We start from the raw sequence: 21,240 nt of genomic DNA, 5'->3' as shown, positions 1-21,240 counted from the left end.
GTCATTCTGAGATCACTACCTTTGACGTCCGATTTCTTAACTTCCTTCCTAGCTCCCTGTATTCTGCTTTTAGGACCTCATCCTTTTTTTTACCTATGTCATTTGTACCAATGTGTACCACGACCACTGGCTGTTCACCCTCCCCCTCCAGAATGTCCTGTACTCCGAGACATCTTTGATGGAGGTACGGTTGGACTTAGAGCAGGGTTCACACCAAACAGTCTATTTTTACAGCAAACAGAATTTATTTACTCAGCATTGAGGGCCTGTACTTAATAAATGTACTACAGCAAACAGTCTACAGAGTATAATTGAAAATAACCTCAATAAAATACCAAGAAACGGGGCTGGATTCTCCGCTCCGCCGCGCTACATTTCTGTTTTACCCCACCGGCGGGATGCTCCGTTACGCCAGCTGGTCAATGGGGTTCCCATTGTGGGCTGCCACACGCCGTTGGGAAACCCCCGGCTGCCGGCAAAACAGAGCATCCCGTCGGTGGAGAATCCAGCCCATTGTGTCTGAAAATGCAGCAAATTATATTGATAAAAGCAGGATGATATCTCCAACAAATTGCATTGATGATAATTACAAAAAAGCAAATATGTGCAAAAAAACAATCAGAGTAATTTCTAGCAGTATTAGTATGCTTGACATGTAAGTGATCTAATCATCCCCATTCAGGCCGGGAATAGTGGTGTCATTATTCGTAGCCGTGAGGATCTGCCTTCGGGCGAGCCATTGAATAGGAGCAAAGAAAGTAGGAACAGACATTTCAAGATATGATTGCCTATTCTCCAAAGGATTGGATAACAGGCGGGATCCTCCGTTTTCCCAGTCGCGTGTTTCTCAGCAGTGTTTTTCCCACTGTCGGTGGGATTCTACCTTCCCGCCGCTTGTCAATGAGATTTCCAATTAAAGCCACTCCATGCCTTCAGCAGGGGTGCGCTGCCAGTGGGAAAACAGAATCCGGATAGTCGGAGAATTACGGCCAACATCTTTTGTACTTTCTGCCTTGTTTCCTCTGGGATTTTCCGGCCCTGTTGTGCATGACCTACCTTGGGAGACTCGGTGGCCCTCCGAAAATTCACTGACTTCTGGTGGGACCAGACGATCCCAGCGGAATGCGGGGCTGGGAAACCCTAAACATTGACAGCCAAAATGCACTGCTATGGGAGAAACTAGCATTCGAGGTTCATCCCCTAGGTAGTAACTCTGGTTGGTGATTGGCTGGTGTCCCTTCACCACTTGTTACATTATTGGGAGAGCACCTTTTCATTGCATTTGAACGTGCAATGAGAGCTTTTTTTCGAAATGTTCCTCTCAACAACTGAGTTGAAGTGAACTTGGATGATTGATAAACGGGCCTACAAGCTCCTTCAGATGCTGTTGGAATTATTGACAAATGGGGTAACCAATTAGTGACACCAGTAGAGCCTCTCAGCATTTTACCAGATCTGTGTCTGTCCTGCCAAAAATTTTATTTCCATTTTGGAGCTGGTCATGTCGAGAATGTGTGTGAAGACCTCCTGCAAATATAACCCTCCTCTCTGGCTGTGTCTGATCCACAGGCTAGAGCTCCCGTCAGCAAAGCCCGAATGACAGTGACTGGCTCCGGGAGATAAACATCCAGAAGGAGCAGGTGAATGGCAATACAAATTCATGAGCACAAAATGGTCCATTTTGATAAGAAGAATAAGCTTCTTCACTGAGGAAAATAAAAGTCTAAATGGTTCAGAGAAGAAAAGGAAGGGGCTTCAAAAATCAATAAAACTCACGACGCAGGTTAATGAGGCCAAAAATATGCAACTCAAATACTGAGGCCCATTTCGACTGAGGTAGAATTGAAAAGCAGAGAAATAATATTAAGCTGGTCTAAAACCATGGTTAGATCATATCTCAAATGTTATGTACATTTCTGGTCTCTATATTATCAACAGGATATTATGGCACTGGAAAAGGTGGAAAAAAGTATATTGGGATGATATCAGAACTGAGAAGTTAAATCCCAGGGGGGAATAAATGGGCTGCGATTCTTCCCTACAGAAAAGAGAAGATTGGGGTTTTAAGATGATGGGGCATTTGATCAGGTGGGCACAGGGAAGACGTGTCTACTTGTGGTCAAGCCCAGAATAGGAGCCATAAGTCAAAGGCTAATTAATCCAAAAGGGAAACTTCTTCACCGGTTAGAGTATTTAGAATTTGGAACTTACTACCAGAAAGAGTGGTTAGCATCGATGCATTTAACAGGAATATGGATAAGTCTATGAGGCAGAGGGACAGGGAGAATCTAGTGATAGAATGGGATAGAAAGGGCTGGGAGAAAGCTCACGTGGAGCATAAATAGTGGCCTGAATTTGGGCTGAATGGCTTGTTTCTATGCTGTACACCGGTCTATTCCATATACCATTGTTGAACTTCCCCTTGATGCCTGCCAAGGCAGAGGGCCTGCCCGTTACTCTGGCAGATAGTCAAATGGGGAATTATTAAGCTCCAAACTTCCTCAACAAAACAGACAGCAGAAGACAAGGTAGCCAGTTTGATGTGATTGCTTGCAGAGCTGCTAACAAAGTCCAAAGGGATGATTGAGAGGCGCTGTAGATGTACCAGAGATGCATTGGTCACTAAGGAGGACCCAGTTCGCACAGTTGAAATTCGTAACATCTGGTATTGGACGGCAGCAGGAGACAAGCAAAGTCGCAGTCTTCAGAAGAGCAGAACCAATGATCGAAGATACGTTTACAATCCCCCAAGATGGACTTTCCTCTCTGGGAGATACCGCATCAGCTCAATTGTCATAGGATTTGTAGTTATTACAGATTTGGCAATACATGGTCATAGCAAATGACATGCCAAGTACCTGAAGGCAGAGAAATGGTAAATGTTAACATTTTCTATCCTCTGGTCACATTATAGATGACCTATAACTCTTTGCTTGCTGCTAGCTAACCAATCCACTGCCCATGCCAATGTGTTATTTCCTACACAATGAATTCTTATTTTGTGCAGTGACCGTTGATGTGGTAACTTATCAAATGCCTTTTGTAAATCCAATCACACATATCTGCAGGTTTTACTTTCTCAATATTGCTTGTTACTTCCTCAAATAAGTGTAATGAATTGCTTAAACACAATTTCCCTTTCACAAAACCATCTTGACTCTGCCTCATTGCCGTGAGATTTTCTATGTTCCCAATTATAAACTCATTGGCCTGGATTCTCCACAGCCCGACGCTGTAATCGCAGCCGGCACTGGGGCGCAGAATCCAGTTTGACGCCGTAATCGGGCCCGGCGTCAGTCCGGCGATTCTCCAGGCACCAAAAATTGGCATCATTGTGGAGTACGCCGCGCCGTCGGGGGCCCATTGCCAGAGGCCTGCTCATCAATCCTCCGCTCCTGACCGGCCGAGTTCCCAACGGCGTGGAACTAACCACCTATTGCCTGTCGGGATGCTCGCATGGCAGCTGCGGACTCAGTCTACGGCTGCCCTGGTCGGTGGCGGGCGGATCGAAGACCGGGGAGGCACCTTATAAGGGGCCGGGGCATTAATGTGCAGGAGTTGAGGCTCAGGCATGCGGCTGATCGAGAGGTTTCTTTCTTCGGTATGGCTCTCCGCGGTCCGAGTCCGTCATGGAGCATGGCACAGCCGCTGGAGGTCTGACCCGGAGGTGCGGGGACCCGTATCTGCAGCAAAAGCTGCGACATTCACTCCGGGTCCCTGTTAGCCCCCTGCATGGCTAAGAATCCGTTTAACTTTTTTCAAGGAATTTCGGGAGTAAACCTCCACCGTTTTTATGCCGGCATGGGGACATAGTCTCGCTTTGGGAGATTCCAATTCTAGATTCCCCTTAATTCTAGATTCCAGCATTTTCCCCGTGACAGATGTTAGGCTAACTGGCCCACAGTTTCCTGCCTTCTGTCTGTCTCCTTTATCGAGTTACATTCACTAGTTTCCGATCTGATGGGACTTTTCTAGAATCTGGAGAATTTGGGAAAATTAAAACCAATGCATCTGCTCCTCAGCAGCCACTTCTCTTAAGGTTCGAGGATGAAGTCCATCACGTCATGGGCATTTGTTAGTTTTTAGCCCTAATAGTTTTCTCAATACTCTTTCCCTGGTAACTTTAATTGTTTTAAGTTGCTCTCTTTCACCTCTTGATTTGCAAATATTTCTGGAATGTTATTTGTGATTTCCACACACAGTGAAGACAGACACAAAGGGCAGGATTCTCCAACCCGCCAGTCCCGTTTTCTGGTGCGGCGTGCCCCCACTGGCAGCCAGATCCTCCGCCCCAGCAGCCCGATCCTCCGCCCCAGCAGCCCGATCCTCCGCCCCAGCAGCCCGATCCTCCGCCCCAGCAGCCCGATCCTCCGCCCCAGCAGCCCGATCCTCCGCCCCAGCAGCCCGATCCTCCGCCCCAGCAGCCCGATCCTCCGCCCCAGCAGCCCGATCCTCCGCCCCAGCAGCCCGATCCTCCGCCCCAGCAGCCCGATCCTCCGCCCCAGCAGCCCGATCCTCCGCCCCAGCAGCCCGATCCTCCGCCCCAGCAGCCCGATCCTCCGCCCCAGCAGCCCGATCCTCCGCCCCAGCAGCCCGATCCTCCGCCCCAGCAGCCCGATCCTCCGCCCCAGCAGCCAGATCCTCCGCCCCAGCAGCCAGATCCTCCGCCCCAGCAGCCAGATCCTCCGCCCCAGCAGCCAGATCCTCCGCCCCAGCAGCCAGATCCTCCGCCCCAGCAGCCAGATCCTCCGCCCCAGCAGCCAGATCCTCCGCCCCAGCAGCCAGATCCTCCGCCCCAGCAGCCAGATCCTCCGCCCCAGCAGCCAGATCCTCCACCCCAGCAGCCAGATCCTCCACCCCAGCAGCCAGATCCTCCACCCCAGCAGCCAGCCAATGAGGTTTCCCATTTGGCCACCTCCATTCCAATGATAAATCTATTGGCATGAGTGCAGAGCATGGCCAGCGAAGAGGAGGATCACACCGACGGAGAATCCCACATGTCTGTTCAATGTGACCACCATTTTCTTACTGCCATTATTAATTCCTCATTCTCACTCTCTAGAGAACCAATGTTCACTTTAGTTTCTCTTTTCCTTTAGAAACTCTTACAGTCTGTTTGTATATTTCTAGATAGCTTTAACTCATATAAATTCACCCTCAAAATGTTTTTCATTCTTTGCTGGTTTTAACATTCTGTCCAGTCTTCTGATTTGCTGCTAATCCTCACAGGAGTGTGCATTTTATCTTTCAATTTGATACCATCTTTCACTTCTTTAGATAGTCACAGGTGACGCAGTCTTCTCCTAGTCTTCCTTTCTCACTGAAAATTATCTTTGCTGAGTGTTATAAAATATCAAATGTCTCTCACTGCATCTCAACCTGTCCACCCTTTAACCTAATTTGCAAGTTCACTTCAGCCAGCTCTGTCTTCATTCACATTATCACCTTTACTCAGAACATTAGTTTTGGACTACTCTTCACAGTTAAGCCACCCTTCACTGACTAACCTCAAGGGACTTCAAGCCACATTTCTTCAACCTGTTCTCACAGCTTATCCACGTCAGCTCCAACATCACTCAGACTGCTCAAAACTGGAGTTTTGAGAAGGAGAATGGGGTAACAAGGCAGCACTAATATTAGGGTTTACTGAAATGATTCATTTTACTCAGTGGAGTATTCAGATCTCAGCTGTGAAGCCAGGAAGAGTTTTGGGAAGATTTAGATGCTACATGAATGCTAATTAGTATTTGGCCTTCCTTTAGCTTGGCACCAGGGCTGGCACTGCCAATGTGACGATGAAGCGATTATGTCCAGCAATGGGAGAAGGATTTACACGCAGTGCATACCTGGATAATTGACACACAGATGACGGCGATTCCAAGAAGTAAAAAGTTGGACTCAAACCAGTTTTGGACCTGGCCAAAGCAACCCTGCAAAAGATACAGACAGAAATGTCAGAACTTGCTCCTCAATAGAGAAAGGGAGCACACATGTATCTGAGCCTGAGACAGTGAGAACGCCCAGAGCTCACACAGAGCTGACCCTGAGACAGTGAGAACACCCAGAGCTCACACACTGACCCTGAGACAGTGAGAACGCCCAGAGCTCTCACACTGACCCTGAGACAGTGAGAACACCCAGAGCTCACACACTGACCCTGAGACAGTGAGAACACCCAGAGCTCACACACTGACCCTGAGACAGTGAGAACACCCAGAGCTCTCACACTGACCCTGAGACAGTGAGAACACCCAGAGCTCACACACTGACCCTGAGACAGTGAGAACACCCAGAGCTCACACACTGACCCTGAGACAGTGAGAACACCCAGAGCTCACACACTGACCCTGAGACAGTGAGAACACCCAGAGCTCACATACTGACCCTGAGACAGTGAGAACGCCCAGAGCTCACACAGAGCTGACCCTGAGACAGTGAGAACACCCAGAGCTCACACACTGACCCTGAGACAGTGAGAACACCCAGAGCTCTCACACTGACCCTGAGACAGTGAGAACACCCAGAGCTCACACACTGACCCTGAGACAGTGAGAACACCCAGAGCTCACACACTGACCCTGAGACAGTGAGAACACCCAGAGCTCACACACTGACCCTGAGACAGTGAGAACACCCAGAGCTCACACACTGACCCTGAGACAGTGAGAACGCCCAGAGCTCACACACTGACCCTGAGACAGTGAGAACACCCAGAGCTCTCACACTGACCCTGAGACAGTGAGAACACCCAGAGCTCACACACTGACCCTGAGACAGTGAGAACACCCAGAGCTCACACACTGACCCTGAGACAGAGAGAACACCCAGAGCTCACACAGAGCTGACCCTGAGACAGTGAGAACACCCAGAGCTCACACACTGACCCTGAGACAGTGAGAACACCCAGAGCTCACACACTGACCCTGAGACAGTGAGAACACCCAGAGCTCACACACTGACCCTGAGACAGTGAGAACACCCAGAGCTCACACACTGACCCTGAGACAGTGAGAACACCCAGAGCTCACACACTGACCCTGAGACAGTGAGAACACCCAGAGCTCTCACACTGACCCTGAGACAGTGAGAACACCCAGAGCTCACACACTGACCCTGAGACAGTGAGAACACCCAGAGCTCACACACTGACCCTGAGACAGTGAGAACACCCAGAGCTCACACACTGACCCTGAGACAGTGAGAACACCCAGAGCTCACACACTGACCCTGAGACAGTGAGAACACCCAGAGCACACACACTGACCCTGAGACAGTGAGAACACCCAGAGCTCACACACTGACCCTGAGACAGTGAGAACACCCAGAGCTCACACACTGACCCTGAGACAGTGAGAACACCCAGAGCTCACACACTGACCCTGAGACAGTGAGAACACCCAGAGCTCACACACTGACCCTGAGACAGTGAGAACACCCAGAGCTCACACACTGACCCTGAGACAGTGAGAACACCCAGAGCTCACACACTGACCCTGAGACAGTGAGAACACCCAGAGCTCACACACTGACCCTGAGACAGTGAGAACACCCAGAGCTCACACACTGACCCTGAGACAGTGAGAACACCCAGAGAACACACACTGACCCTGAGACAGTGAGAACACCCAGAGCTCTCACACTGACCCTGAGACAGTGAGAACACCCAGAGCTCACACACTGACCCTGAGACAGTGAGAACACCCAGAGCTCACACACTGACCCTGAGACAGTGAGAACACCCAGAGCTCTCACACTGACCCTGAGACAGTGAGAACACCCAGAGCTCACATACTGACCCTGAGACAGTGAGAACACCCAGAGCTCACACAGAGCTGACCCTGAGACAGTGAGAACACCCAGAGCTCACACACTGACCCTGAGACAGTGAGAACACCCAGAGCTCACACACTGACCCTGAGACAGTGAGAACACCCAGAGCTCACACACTGACCCTGAGACAGTGAGAACACCCAGAGCTCACACAGAGCTGACCCTGAGACAGTGAGAACACCCAGAGCTCACACACTGACCCTGAGACAGTGAGAACACCCAGAGCTCACACACTGACCCTGAGACAGTGAGAACACCCAGAGCTCACACACTGACCCTGAGACAGTGAGAACACCCAGAGCTCACACACTGACCCTGCGACAGTGAGAACACCCAGAGCTCACACACTGACCCTGAGACAGTGAGAACACCCAGAGCTCACACACTGACCCTGAGACAGTGAGAACACCCAGAGCTCACACACTGACCCTGAGACAGTGAGAACACCCAGAGCTCACACACACTGACCCTGAGACAGTGAGAACACCCAGAGCTCTCACACTGACCCTGAGACAGTGAGAACACCCAGAGCTCACACACTGACCCTGAGACAGTGAGAACACCCAGAGCTTACACACTGACCCTGAGACAGTGAGAACACCCAGAGCTCACACACTGACCCTGAGACAGTGAGAACACCCGGAGAACACACACTGACCCTGAGACAGTGAGAACACCCAAAGCTCACACACTGACCCTGAGACAGTGAGAACACCCAGAGCTCTCACTCTGACCCTGAGACAGTGAGAACACCCAGAGCTCTCACACTGACCCTGAGACAGTGAGAACACCCAGAGCTCTCACACTGACCCTGAGACAGTGAGAACACCCAGAGATCACACACTGACCCTGAGACAGTGAGAACACCCAGAGCTCACACACTGACCCTGAGACAGTGAGAACACCCAGAGCTCACACAGAGCTGACCCTGAGACAGTGAGAACACCCAGAGCTCACATACTGACCCTGAGACAGTGAGAACACCCAGAGCTCACACAGAGCTGACCCTGAGACAGTGAGAACACCCAGAGCTCACATACTGACCCTGAGACAGTGAGAACACCCAGAGCTCACACACTGACCCTGAGACAGTGAGAACACCCAGAGCTCACACACTGACCCTGAGACAGTGAGAACGCCCAGAGCTCACACACTGACCCTGAGACAGTGAGAACATCCAGAGCTCACACACTGACCCTGAGACAGTGAGAACACCCAGAGCTCACACACTGACCCTGAGACAGTGAGAACACCCAGAGCTCACACACTGACCCTGAGACAGTGAGAACACCCAGAGCTCACACACTGACCCTGAGACAGTGAGAACACCCAGAGCTCACACACTGACCCTGAGACAGTGAGAACACCCGGAGAACACACACAGCTGACCCAATAGGCTGCTAAGTCAGCTGTTGGGAGCAACTGGAGAGCCACATACACAGACGCACCCAAATACATGTACACAGGTATACACAGACAGAAGCATGCACATACACACAGATACATACACAGAAACACAGACAAACACACACAGAAAGGTCAGCACATACACGCACAGATGCATATATGCGCTTCCACGCATACATACACAAACACACACAAACACAAAAAGCACACTGATACATATTCAGAAACTTATGCACACACAAGCAGATATGTGCATGTACACACGTGCACAGACACAGAAGCGCGGACACATACACAGCACAAATACACACAGGCAAACACACGCACACAAAGAAACACACAGCACAAACACATGCACACACATGCAAACACACACACACACAAACCCAAGCTCACATACAGAAGCACACATGTACACAAATACACACACACAAGCACTCACACAGACATTCCAGACACATACACAGGCGCATGGAGCCACACATTGCAAACATATACATAAACACTCACATAATCACACTGACCCACGCATGCACACACTCACAGATGCACACACACTCCGCTCACATGTACAGATGGACTCACATGCTCACCCCCCCACACTTACACATGCACACACATGGTCACAGATGCAAACTCACACACCCACACTCACATTCACTCACTCAAACACACACGCTCACACCATGCTCATGCACTCACTCACACCACACTCCTACATGCTCACACACACACATGCCTGTCACGCACATACGCTCACACACCCGCACTCATTCACACTCTCAAACCTGCACACACACCCACACTCATTCATACTCTCAAACCTGCACACACACCCACACTCGCACATACACATGCACATACTCACATGCTCACAAACATACACACACCCATACTCACATGCTCACACACATACACACACCCATATTCACACACTCACACATCCACATTCACACACACGCTCACTCGCCCACACTCATACATTCCTGCTCACACACACATCCTCCCACACACACTCACACACTTAGACACATGCATGCTCACACATGCACATTCACACACTCACACTCCCACACACGCACCCACACACACACGTGTGACATACACATGCTCACACACCCATGCACATTCACACACTCTCACATGCTCATGTCCACACTTAAAACACAAACGTACACTTGTGTCGCACGTACACTCAGACATGCACACTCACGCACCCACACTCACACACCAACACACGTGTCATACACACACACATACAATTTAGGGCTGTTGTCCACTTCACCTTTTGGAAATAGTGCTTGGATGTACAGGGTTTTACATCTGGTGGGCAGCAGGAATTTGGCACAGCATCTCCCCAGTCGGTGTAGTTCGAGACACCACAACAGTGCAGCTAAGAGGAGACAAGGAAAGAATAAAGTCATCTTCTTACAATGAACAGCAAGTTCATAAAAGTCAGGGGCGAAATTCTCCGGAAACGGCGCGATGTCCGCCGACTGGCGCCCAAAACGGCGCAAATCAGTCGGGCATCACGCCGCCCCAAAGGTGTGGAATGCTCCACATCTTTGGGGGCCGAGCCCTAACCTTGAGGGGCTAGGCCGGCGGCGGACTAATTTCCGCCCCGCCAGCTGGCGGAAAAGGCCTTTGGTGCCCCGCCAGCTGGCGCGGAAATGACATCTCCGGGCGGCGCATGCGCGGGAACGTCAGCGGCCGCTGACGGTTTCCCGCGCATGCGCAGTGACGGGAGTCTCTTCCGCCTCTGCCATGGTGGAGACCGTGGCGAAGGCGGAAGGGAAAGAGTGCCCCCACGGCACAGGGCCGCCCGCGGATCGGTGGGCCCCGATCGCGGGCCAGGCCACCGTGGGGGCAACCCCCGGGGCCAGATCGCCCCGCGCGCCCCCCAGGACCCCGGAGCCCGCCCGCGCCGCCTTGTCCCACCGGTAAGGTAGGTGGTTTAATCTACGCCGGCGGGACAGGCATTTTAGTGGCGGGACTTCGGACCATCCGGGCCGGAGAATCGCAGGGGGGGGCCCGCCAACCGGCATGGCGCGATTCCCGCCCCCGCCGAATATCTGGTGGTGGAGAATTCGGCAACCGGCAGGGGCGGGATTCACGCCAGCCCCCAGCGATTCTCCGACCCGGCGGGGGGGGGTCGGAGAATCTCGCCCCAGAGCGAAACAGAGTTAACATTTCATGTCAATGACTGCTTCTCTCGTCCACGTGCCTAACATGCTGAGTACTTACAACCTTTCTGCTTTCTTTTTCAGATTTCCAGCATCTGCAGTATTTTGCTTTTGTCTCACATACCATGTGTATAGGTGATTACTAAATCACAGGCCTGCATTTTCTAAATGTTATTTCTTGAGATATGGCTTTTCCACAATGTTAACTTTAATTTGCTAGGTTGTGAAATCTGATTGGATGTAATCTGGAGGTTTCATCACATGTCACCCACACGCCTAATGCCCCATCTCGACGCTCTCTTCATTTGGGCACCCATGGAGCACTGCTTCTCTTGGCAAACAGGAAGAAAAACAGACTCTGAGTTACTCTTAAATAGATAATACATGCCTGTCTGGCAAATCGTCTTTTTAGTCCCGCATCCAGTACTTTTCGAACTAACACGTGCTGAGAGAGAATGGATAAATCATGCTATTGGTTTTGTTGTTCCTTAAATTTTGTTCTGAAGCTCCAGGAGCAGGTGGAGGCTTGGCAACCTCTGGGAATCGCTTGGTGAACCATCGTTGTAGATGTTTCACTGAACTGGGTGACTTGGTTAGAGAGCGGCAGTTAAGAATCAATGACGTTTGTGTGGCACTGGAGCCAGAGGTAGGCCAGATCGGGAAAGGATGACAGGTTTTCTTCCCTACATTTGAAACCAGTTGGGATTTTGTGACAGGCTTTGCAGGCTTTGTGACGACTCCATAATATCAGTGCACACTTTGAGTCATCAACTTTGTTGCATTTTCCCCACAACGGGGAAGCGACACAAATGGTGTTCTGGTTAAATATTGGACGTGAACTTCCGCATGACCGCTCTCGTTCCAAGGTGGCGCCGGAGCGAGACAACTCTCTGCGAGCTCTCCCCAACAGATCCACTTTTTACTTAACTTATACTCGTTCTAATCTTTTAAAAATTAATTCTATAGCTAACATTATTACTAACCTCACTCTTTTATCTTCTCTTGCAGGCTTGAACATCCTCCGAGGCCCTTGGAGACCTTTTGACCCGACCCTACCTGACCTCCACGACCTGGAAGAACATCGGGCCCAAACCGGAACTGAAGCCCCGACCTCGATTTGGAGCCAACCCGGACCTCGGAGCTCCCAACCCGGCCTAACTACTGACGCCAGCCCCCGGATCGCCTGGCCCAGTCCCCGGAGTTCCCGACCCGACCCCCGACGGCAAGACCCAGCCAACACGACCCCGAGAGACTCGCCCAGCGACCCGACCCGGAGAGGCCTGCCCAACAACCCAACCTACCTGGGGATGGAAGAAAGAAAAATCTACATGGACGCCCGACCAGACCTACTTCAAGAACCGACCCCAGGAGCGCCCAGGGAGGGAACAGACCACGGGACCTAGCCCAACCTGCCTCAGGAAGCCCCTGCCCACGACGCAGGACCCCAGAAACGCACGATGACCCGAACGTGCTGCAAGGTATTCACGCACCCGCAGAATGCCGGGAACGATCCGGGTCGCAAACACGCCCCCATAGCAACCCCCCTACCTCAACCAGTGCCCGAGACCCTGCCAGACGCAACCCCGGATACGTAAACAGCGCCCTGGTCCCCGCCAGCGCCCTGGACCCCGCCAGACGCAACCACCCACCTTCCACAAGGGCTGACATCTCCCATCAGATCCCAGGATCATCCAGCAGCAGCTGCCGACCGAGGAAGCGAGGGAAACGCGGCGGTCTGCAGGTTAGACTGAAGCAACGCGGTTTCAAGACCCCTCTCCCCAGCATACTCCTGTCAAACGCCCAAGCGATCGAAAACAAGCTGGATGAACTTAACGCCAGACTTACCTCTCAGAGGGAAGTAAGAGACTGCTGTGTGCTCTGTTTCACAGAGACATGGCTCACCCCTGCCTCACCGGACTGTGCCATACAACCTGAAGGCTTCTCAATTCACTGGGCGGACCGCACGGCATCATCAGGCAAAGTGAAGGGTGGAGGGGTGTGCCTCCTCATCAACTCCTCTTGGTGCTTGGATATGGCGACCCTGGTGACCTACTGCTCCCCAGACCTGGAATACCTGACCGTGAAGTGTCGCCCATACTATCTTCCACGTGAGTTCACTTCAGCCATTATCACAGCGGTCTACATCCCACCCCAGGCAGAAGTGAGGAAGGCGCTGGCCGAACTGTACACAGTTATAAACAACTACGAAACAGAACACCCGGAGGCCTTGTCCATCGTGGCCGGAGACTTCAACAAGGCCAACCTCGAGTGTACTGCCAAAATTCCACCAGCACATCTCCTGTCCCACCAGGGGAGACAATACTCCTGACCACTGCTACTCAAAAATCAAGGGCGCCTACCGTTCCATCCCCCGACCGCACTTTGGGAAATCAGACCATAAGATGGTGCTCCTTCTCCCGGCATACAAGCAGAAACTCAAGCGGGAGAATCCAGCTAAGAAGGTTGTGCAGTGCTGGTCCGAGGAGACAGAAGAGCTCTTACGTGACTGCTTGGAGACAGTGGACTGGTCCATATTTAAGAACTCAGCGACCATCTTAAATGAGTATGCCACCACCGTCACAGACTTCATCAGCAAATGTGTGGATGACTGCATGCCAAAGAAAGCAGTACGTGCATTCCCCAACCGGAAACCATGGCTCAATCGCGAGATTGACTCCCTCCTGAAGGACATATCTGAGGCGTTCAAGGCAGACGACCCTGACCTATACAAGAAATCCAGGTACTGACAGAATATACTCTCATGTATATAATGAGATGCAGACAGGCAGTGATTGACACACAGGATGACCAGTAAGCACACAGCACAGTGCAGCCAATCACCAGACAGGACACCACCACTATAAAGCCAGAGGGCACTAGGTTTCCCGCGCTCTCTGGGCCCAGCCACTGAGACAGTCAGAGTCCACGAGCTAGCAAGCACAAACACCATGCGGTAGCTAGTAAGTCTGGTCAGGCTACTACAAGGTCTCCAGTCAGTTCAGTATAGTGTCGACCCACAGTTAAACATGTATGTTAGTTCTATCGTTCAATAAAAACGCGTTGGATCTTCCACAGTGTTAGAGGACTGTTTTTCACATCGCTGCATCAAGTGCAGTCCACACCGAACCGACCTACCTAACACATCAGGTACGACCTCCGCAAAGCCATCCGAGATGTCAAGAGAGAATATCAAACCAAGCGAGAGTCACAGACAGACTCTCGGCGGTTGTGGCAAGGACTAAACAACATAACGGGCTACAAAGCGAAGCCAAGCAGTATCTCTGGCAGCAGCGCACCCCTCCCCGATGAACTCAATGCATTCTATGCTCAGTTCGAGCAGGTAACCAACAATCCGCTGTCGAGTGCCCCAGCAGCCCATAATTCACCCATACCCACCATCACAGCTTCCAAAGTCAGATTGGCCTTCCTGAAAGTGAACCCTCGAAAGGCGACGGGCCCAGACGGGATCCCTGGTTGTGCACTCAGAGCCTGCATGGACCAGCTGGCAGAGGTATTCACGGACATCTTTAACCTGTCCCTACTCCACTCCGAGGTCCCCACCTGCTTCAAGAAGACCACCATCATACCGGTACCAAAAAAGAACCAGGCAACGTGCCTCAATGACTACCGTCCAGTGGCCCTGACTTCAGTCGCAATGAAGTGCTTTGAGAGGTTGATCATGAAGCGCATCACCTCCATACTACCAGAATGCCTTGATCCACTGCAATTCGCATATCGCTGCAACCGGTCCACATCAAACGCCATTTCCCTGGCCCTACACTCATCCCTAGAGCATCTTGAAAACAAGGACTCCTACATCAGACTCCTATTTATTGACTGCAGCTCCACCTTCAACACCATAATCCCAGCCAAGCTCATATCAAAGCTCCAAAACCTAGGACTTGGCTCCTCACTCTGCAACTGGATCCTCGATTTTCTGACCAACAGACCACAATCAGTAAGAATGGACGACAACACCTCCTCCACAAAAGTCCTCAACACCGGGGCTCTGCAAGGCTGCGTACTTAGCCCCCTACTCTACTCCCTGTACACACACAACTGCGTGGCAAAACTTGGTTCCAACTCCATCTACAAGTTTGCTGACGATGCGACCATAGTGGGCTGGATCTCGATAAGCGATGAGTCCGAATACAGGAGGGAGATAGAGAACCTAGTGGAGTGGTGTAGCGACAACAACCTCTCCCTCAATGCCAGCAAAACTAAAGAGCTGGTCATTGACTTCAGGAAGCAAAGTACTCTACACACCCCTGTCAGCATCAACGGGGCCGAGGTGGAGATGTTAGCAGTTTCAAATTCCTAGGGGTGAACATCTCCAAAAATCTGTCCTGGTCCACCCACGTCGACGCTGCCACCAAGAAAGCACAACAGCACCTATACTTCCTCAGGAAACTAAGGAAATTCGGCATGTCCACATTAACCATTACCAACTTTTACAGATGCACCATAGAAAACATCCTATCGGGCTGCATCACAGACTGGTATGGCAACTGCTCGGCCCAGGACCACAAGAAACTTCAGAGAGTCGTAAACACCGCCCAGTCCATCACACGAACCTGCCTCCCATCCATTGACTCCATCTACACCTCCCACTGCCTGGGGAAAGCGGGCAGCATAATCAAAGATCCCTCCCACCCGGCTTACTCACTCTTCCAACTTCTTCTATCGTGCAGGAGATACAGAAGTCTGAGAACACGCATGAACAAACTCAAAAACAGCTTCTTCCCCGCTGTTACTAGACTCCTAAATGACCCTCTTATGGACTGACCTCATTAACACTACACCCTGTATGCTTCATCCGATGCCAGTGCTTATGTAGTTACATTGTATATGTTGTGTTGCCCTATTATGTATTTTCTTTTCTTCCCTTTTCTTCCCAAGTACTTCATGATCTGTTGAACTGTTCGCAGAAAAATACTTTTCACTGTATCTCGGTACACGTGACAATAAACAAATCCAATCCAATCCAATCCTTTCCTGCACTTCTGTTGCGACTTGAGGGAAAACACCTCCTTCAAAGGAATTCAGTGCCCGATCGAGGAACCCGGCATTGGAAATGGAGAAGACGAGCATGTTGAAATATACCCCTTTCTCTTGCTGCTGATCCCAGGGAATGACCCGCTGCTGGCTTCTTAATAGCCTAATTGGCTTGTGGTTCTTTAGGCTTTCCAAAAAGTAGTTAATGTGGGTCTTCAGCCAACAGGCTAGTTCTCTCTTTATGCAGCCCGCCCCCCCCCCCTCCCCGGCCATCCCCAATCACCTCCTCAAGCTTCTGCACGCCTGGGAAATACACCCTCACTCTGTGTTTCAGTGAAGATGCATTCTGTGGGATTTACAGTCAGGGTTAAACTGGACTGTTAAAAATGTAGGGGCTGAATATGATTATTCAAGTAGAGGGTCTCAATGCAGCCTGGTTAGAGTTGCAAAGTGCGGTTGAATATATTCCAGGATGTTTCATTACAAGACCTGTAAAATCAGACATTTTCTCCCAACCCCGATCTTTCCCTAATAATCAAATATATTCATAGAAAATGGTCTGATGGATTTGCACAGCAGCACCTAGGAGATTAATTAATCTTTTTACAAATACTGGACTTTATTATGTTTTAAAGTGTCTCATTTAATTTCAGGTGAAAATGGATGAAGGGGGGTGATGATCATACCAACATTACCTGGAGACATGCCCATGTGATCTGTAACCTAAACCTATTGAAAATCAAGGGATGAGTTCCTCACCTTGGCAGAAAGAGCTGTTATTATAAAGACACAGAGACAGAGGGCCAAAGGATTTACTGCTGTGAAGAGCAAGGTGAACTGCTCATGTGTTAAAAAACGAAGCAGAATGCTTGTAAAAGTTGGTTTTCTGTTCTTAAGGAAGGAAACAGGAATTTTAGAGATTTAAGAAACAAGGAGTTGCTTAGATGGGCTTTCCTGGCAGAAGCCTATTCTGAATCATCCCGTCTGAGTGGAACAATTCATGAAGTGCACTGGAAGATTTGACCTGGTGTGGCAGGAAGTATTGAGCTGGACAGAAGCTGGGAATGCTTTGAGACTATTGAATTTCTCTCCATCCTGCAGAACGTGGCATGCATAAATAAACTATCATGTAGTGCATTTGGATTAGGTTAATCAATTATCGGGCGGCACAGTAGTACAGTGGTTAGCACAGTTGCTTCACACCGCCAGGGTCCCGGGTTCGATTCCCGGCTTGGGTCACTGTCTGTGTGGAGTCTGAACGTTCTCCCTGTGTCTGCGTGGGTTTCCTCCGGTTTCTCCCACAAGTCCCAAAAGACGTGCTTGTTAGGTAAATTGGACATTCTGAATTCTCCCTCTGTGTACCCGAACAGGCGCCGGAATGTGGCGACTAGGGGCTCTTCATAGTAACTTGATTGCGGTGTTAATGTATGCCTACTTGTGACAATAATAAAGAATTTTAAAATAATAATAATCATTTCCTTAAGTTGGTATATTAGTTGCCTGTTAAGTAGTTTTTGATCTAAGTTGAGTTTAGTTTGTTACTATAAAAGTCTTAAAATGTGAAATCCTGTCTTGCAATTTCTTTTTCTGTCAGTCCCTGTGAAATTTATTATTTTTTTACATCCATTGGTCTCTTGATGGATTACAACGGTCTTCAGTTCCTGGAGACTTCAGGACAATCCCGGAGGGTTGGCAACACGAGGTCTTACGGAACCTTGCACGGAGTCCTGATCTTTATCAATGATCCACCATCTACAAGGCACAAGTCAAGGGTGTGACGGAATACTCTCCAGTTACCTAGATGAGTGAAACTCCATCAACACTCAAGAAGCTCACCATCATCCAGGACAAAGCAGCCCGCGTGATTGGCAGCCCTTCCATAAACATTCAATTCCTCCACCACCAACCAACAGTGACAGCTGAGTGTACCATCTACAAGATGCACTGCAGGAACTCACCAAGGTTCCTTAGACAGCACCTTCCAAACCCACGACCACTACAATCTAGAAGCACAAGAGCAGCAGATATCTGGGAACCCCACCACCTAGAGGTTAGCACAGGGCTAAATCGCTGGCTTTGAAAGCAGACCAAGGCAGGCCAGCAGCACGGTTCAATTCCCGTACCAGCCTCCCCGAACAGGTGCCGGAATGGGGCTTTTCACACTAACTTCATTTGAAGCCTACTTATGACAATAAGCGATTTATTTCATTTCATTTCAAGTCACTCACCATCCTGATTTGGAAATATATCGCCATTCCTTCACTGTTGCTGGGTCAAAGTCTTGGAACTCCTTCCCTAATAGCCCTGTGGGTGTACCTACACCGCATGGACTGCAGCGGTTCCAGGCAGTGGCTCACCCCTAACTGCCCTTCAGAAGGTGGTGATGGGCAATAAATGCTGGCCGATCCAGTGTCGTCCACATCACGTCAATGATTAAAAGAAAATCTGGATAAACCAATAAAAAAAATAACTCCAAGTTCGCTAATGCACACAGGATTTCGAATTTTGCAAAATTCAACTGCAGGCTGATTTTGATATGATGGAGGAATAAAGCTGGGTGTGGGTGAATAGTTTGTGTTAACTATCCAGGATTGCCTCTTTGAAAGATGCACAGCCTGGGTCATGGTGCAAGAAATACTGAGGGCCCATGGCCCTGACCTAGTGAGCTCACAGGGAAATCAAACACGTTAGGAAGTATAGCTAGGGCAGCGAAATAGATAACTGATTCCTTTTATTGCTCTTGCTACCCGTCTCATCCAAAACCGCGCCGGGCTGGAGAATCGGCGCAACCGCGGCACGACACGCCAACACCGGCGCGCGATTCTCCGAGGTGCGGAGAATCGGCGGCATTTGCACTGCCGCGTTTGACGCGGCACTGGCCGCGGGCCACTGGAATCGGCGGGGCCTCCGATTCTCCGGCCTGGATGGGCCGAGCAGCCGCGCGGAAATAGCAGAGATCCGCCGGCGCCGTTCGCCCCTGGTCGCTGCCGGCGCGAACTCTGCACGAAGGGTCAGGGGGCGGCCTGTGGTGCGGGGGAAAGCGCTCCTTCACTGGGAGGAGCCTCCGATGGGGTCTGGCCCACGATCGGGGCCCACCGATTGGCGGGCCGGGCCGGGCTGGCACGGCCCGCCCCCCCCCCACCCCCGGGCCTACTTTGTTGCGCGGCCGGCCCCTGAACCCCCACGCCATGTTGCGTAGGGGCTGGCGTGCTGAAGAAGTCCCCCGCGCATGCGCAGGTTGGCGTGGCGGAACTGCGCATGCGCGGGTTGGCGCGGCGCACATTTGCCGCCGGGAAGGGAGGCTAGAGTGGCGTGAACCGCTCCAGTACTGTGCTGGCCCCCTGCGGGGGACAGAATCGGTCGTCCCCGTGCCCATTTTGCGCTGTCGTGAAACGCGACGGCATTCTCCATTCTGGAGAATCGCCCCCAATATGTCCAATTTCTGGTTTCCTCATATGCAGCAATAATTGAGACCCTTGGAGAAGGCCCAAAGGGGAGACAACCAGATGGATACCAAGTCTTAGCACAATCCATCACAGAAAGGCTCAGGGAAAAGGAGCTTTTTCACAGGAGGAGTGTAAAGGATATTATTGAGATCCTTAAAATGAAGAGACCAAATACTGTTCAAGTTCATCGTTTTTGGAGATGGATCGAGAGGATATGGCACTAGATAGGAGAGTTAAAGTAGATGTCAGGAAATTCAATTTGCAGAGGGAGATGCTGACCTCAGATTGTCTAAATGTGCAGCTTGGACAATGAGCTGTCACAAAATAGTTAGACAATCCCTTGCAAGTTATCTGTAATTAGTGATATCAGTTAGTGCTAGGGGCGGCACAGTAGTTAGCACTTCTGTCTCACAGCGCCAGGGGCCCGGGTTTAATTCCGGCCATTGTGTGACTGACTGTGTGGAGTTTGCAGGTTCTCTCCGTGTCTGCGTGGGTTTTCTCCGGGTGCTCCGGTTTCCTCCCACAGCCCAAAGATGTGCAGGTTAGGTGGATTGGCCATGCTAAATTGCCCCTTAGTGTCCAAGGATGTGTAAGTTAGGTGGGGTTATGGGGATATGTTGGGGGAGGGGGAGTGGGCCTAGGTGGGGTGGTCTTTGAGGGTCAGTGCAGACTCGATAGTCCGAATGGCTTCCCTCTGCACTGTAGGCATGCTATGGTTCTATGAATCCTCGCATTTGCCTCATCATCTTTTTAGAAATTTCCCAGAAGGATTTCCCTAAACTATTCTGCTTTGCATCTGGTGGTTTTTTTTGCCAGTTCTCAGACATTGTGTGACTAGAGGTCAGGGGAAGCACAAGCTGCTCCAGATCTGAATTGGATACACAGCAATGGACAAGTTTGACTCTGTGGCAACACACGTAGAGCCCCATTCTTCAGTCTAAATCATCAGACAATTGGATAGTTTATTTTGTAAACCTATGCAAGACAAATTAAAGTTTTATCATGCCTCCTAGAATCTACTCACCATTTCACATGCTGTCTCATTTTTATTCAAACTTTATTGATGTGTGGGATTTCGAAGAACATAAATGATGTGGGCACGAAGTAGAGGGTATACTTCCGCCACGCTTTGTTAACTCAACATTATTACAATTGTGCACCTCTTCCAGGATTTTCCCTGCCTGGTTGATGCTGTAAGCACGATACTGACAAAATGAAATTATTTTTATTAAAAACTTCCCTCTCACCAAAGAAGTTCCAGAGCAATCCATATGCAAGAACCTGGTCTGAAAATGCTGCTCACATGTTGTCAGGTATGACAAATTCCACCACAGTAGCCAAGGCGGCCTAGAACATTCTAAAACAATCAACAACATTCT

General features: G+C 50.4%; 1 protein-coding gene across 1 annotated transcript in view; it reads right to left on the bottom strand.

The window, feature by feature from the left end:
- Positions 1-225: 225 nt before the first annotated feature.
- The window catches only part of LOC140393970 (leukocyte surface antigen CD53-like), a 164,943-nt gene continuing 143,928 nt past the window's right edge, over positions 226-21,240 (bottom strand). Inside the window, exons 6-8 of the mRNA XM_072480675.1 lie at positions 10,523-10,630; positions 5,847-5,930; positions 226-2,858 (exon numbers count right to left, since the gene is read on the bottom strand). Coding sequence (XP_072336776.1) covers positions 2,787-2,858; positions 5,847-5,930; positions 10,523-10,630 — 264 coding nt within the window. The 3' untranslated portion in view covers positions 226-2,786. The remainder of the gene's footprint in view (positions 2,859-5,846; positions 5,931-10,522; positions 10,631-21,240) is intronic.

Source organism: Scyliorhinus torazame, chromosome 17 (genome assembly GCF_047496885.1).
Source record: "Scyliorhinus torazame isolate Kashiwa2021f chromosome 17, sScyTor2.1, whole genome shotgun sequence".
Lineage (NCBI taxonomy): Eukaryota > Metazoa > Chordata > Chondrichthyes > Carcharhiniformes > Scyliorhinidae > Scyliorhinus > Scyliorhinus torazame.
Note: the sequence above shows the minus strand (reverse complement) of the source record. Positions and strands in the feature narration are given on the sequence as shown.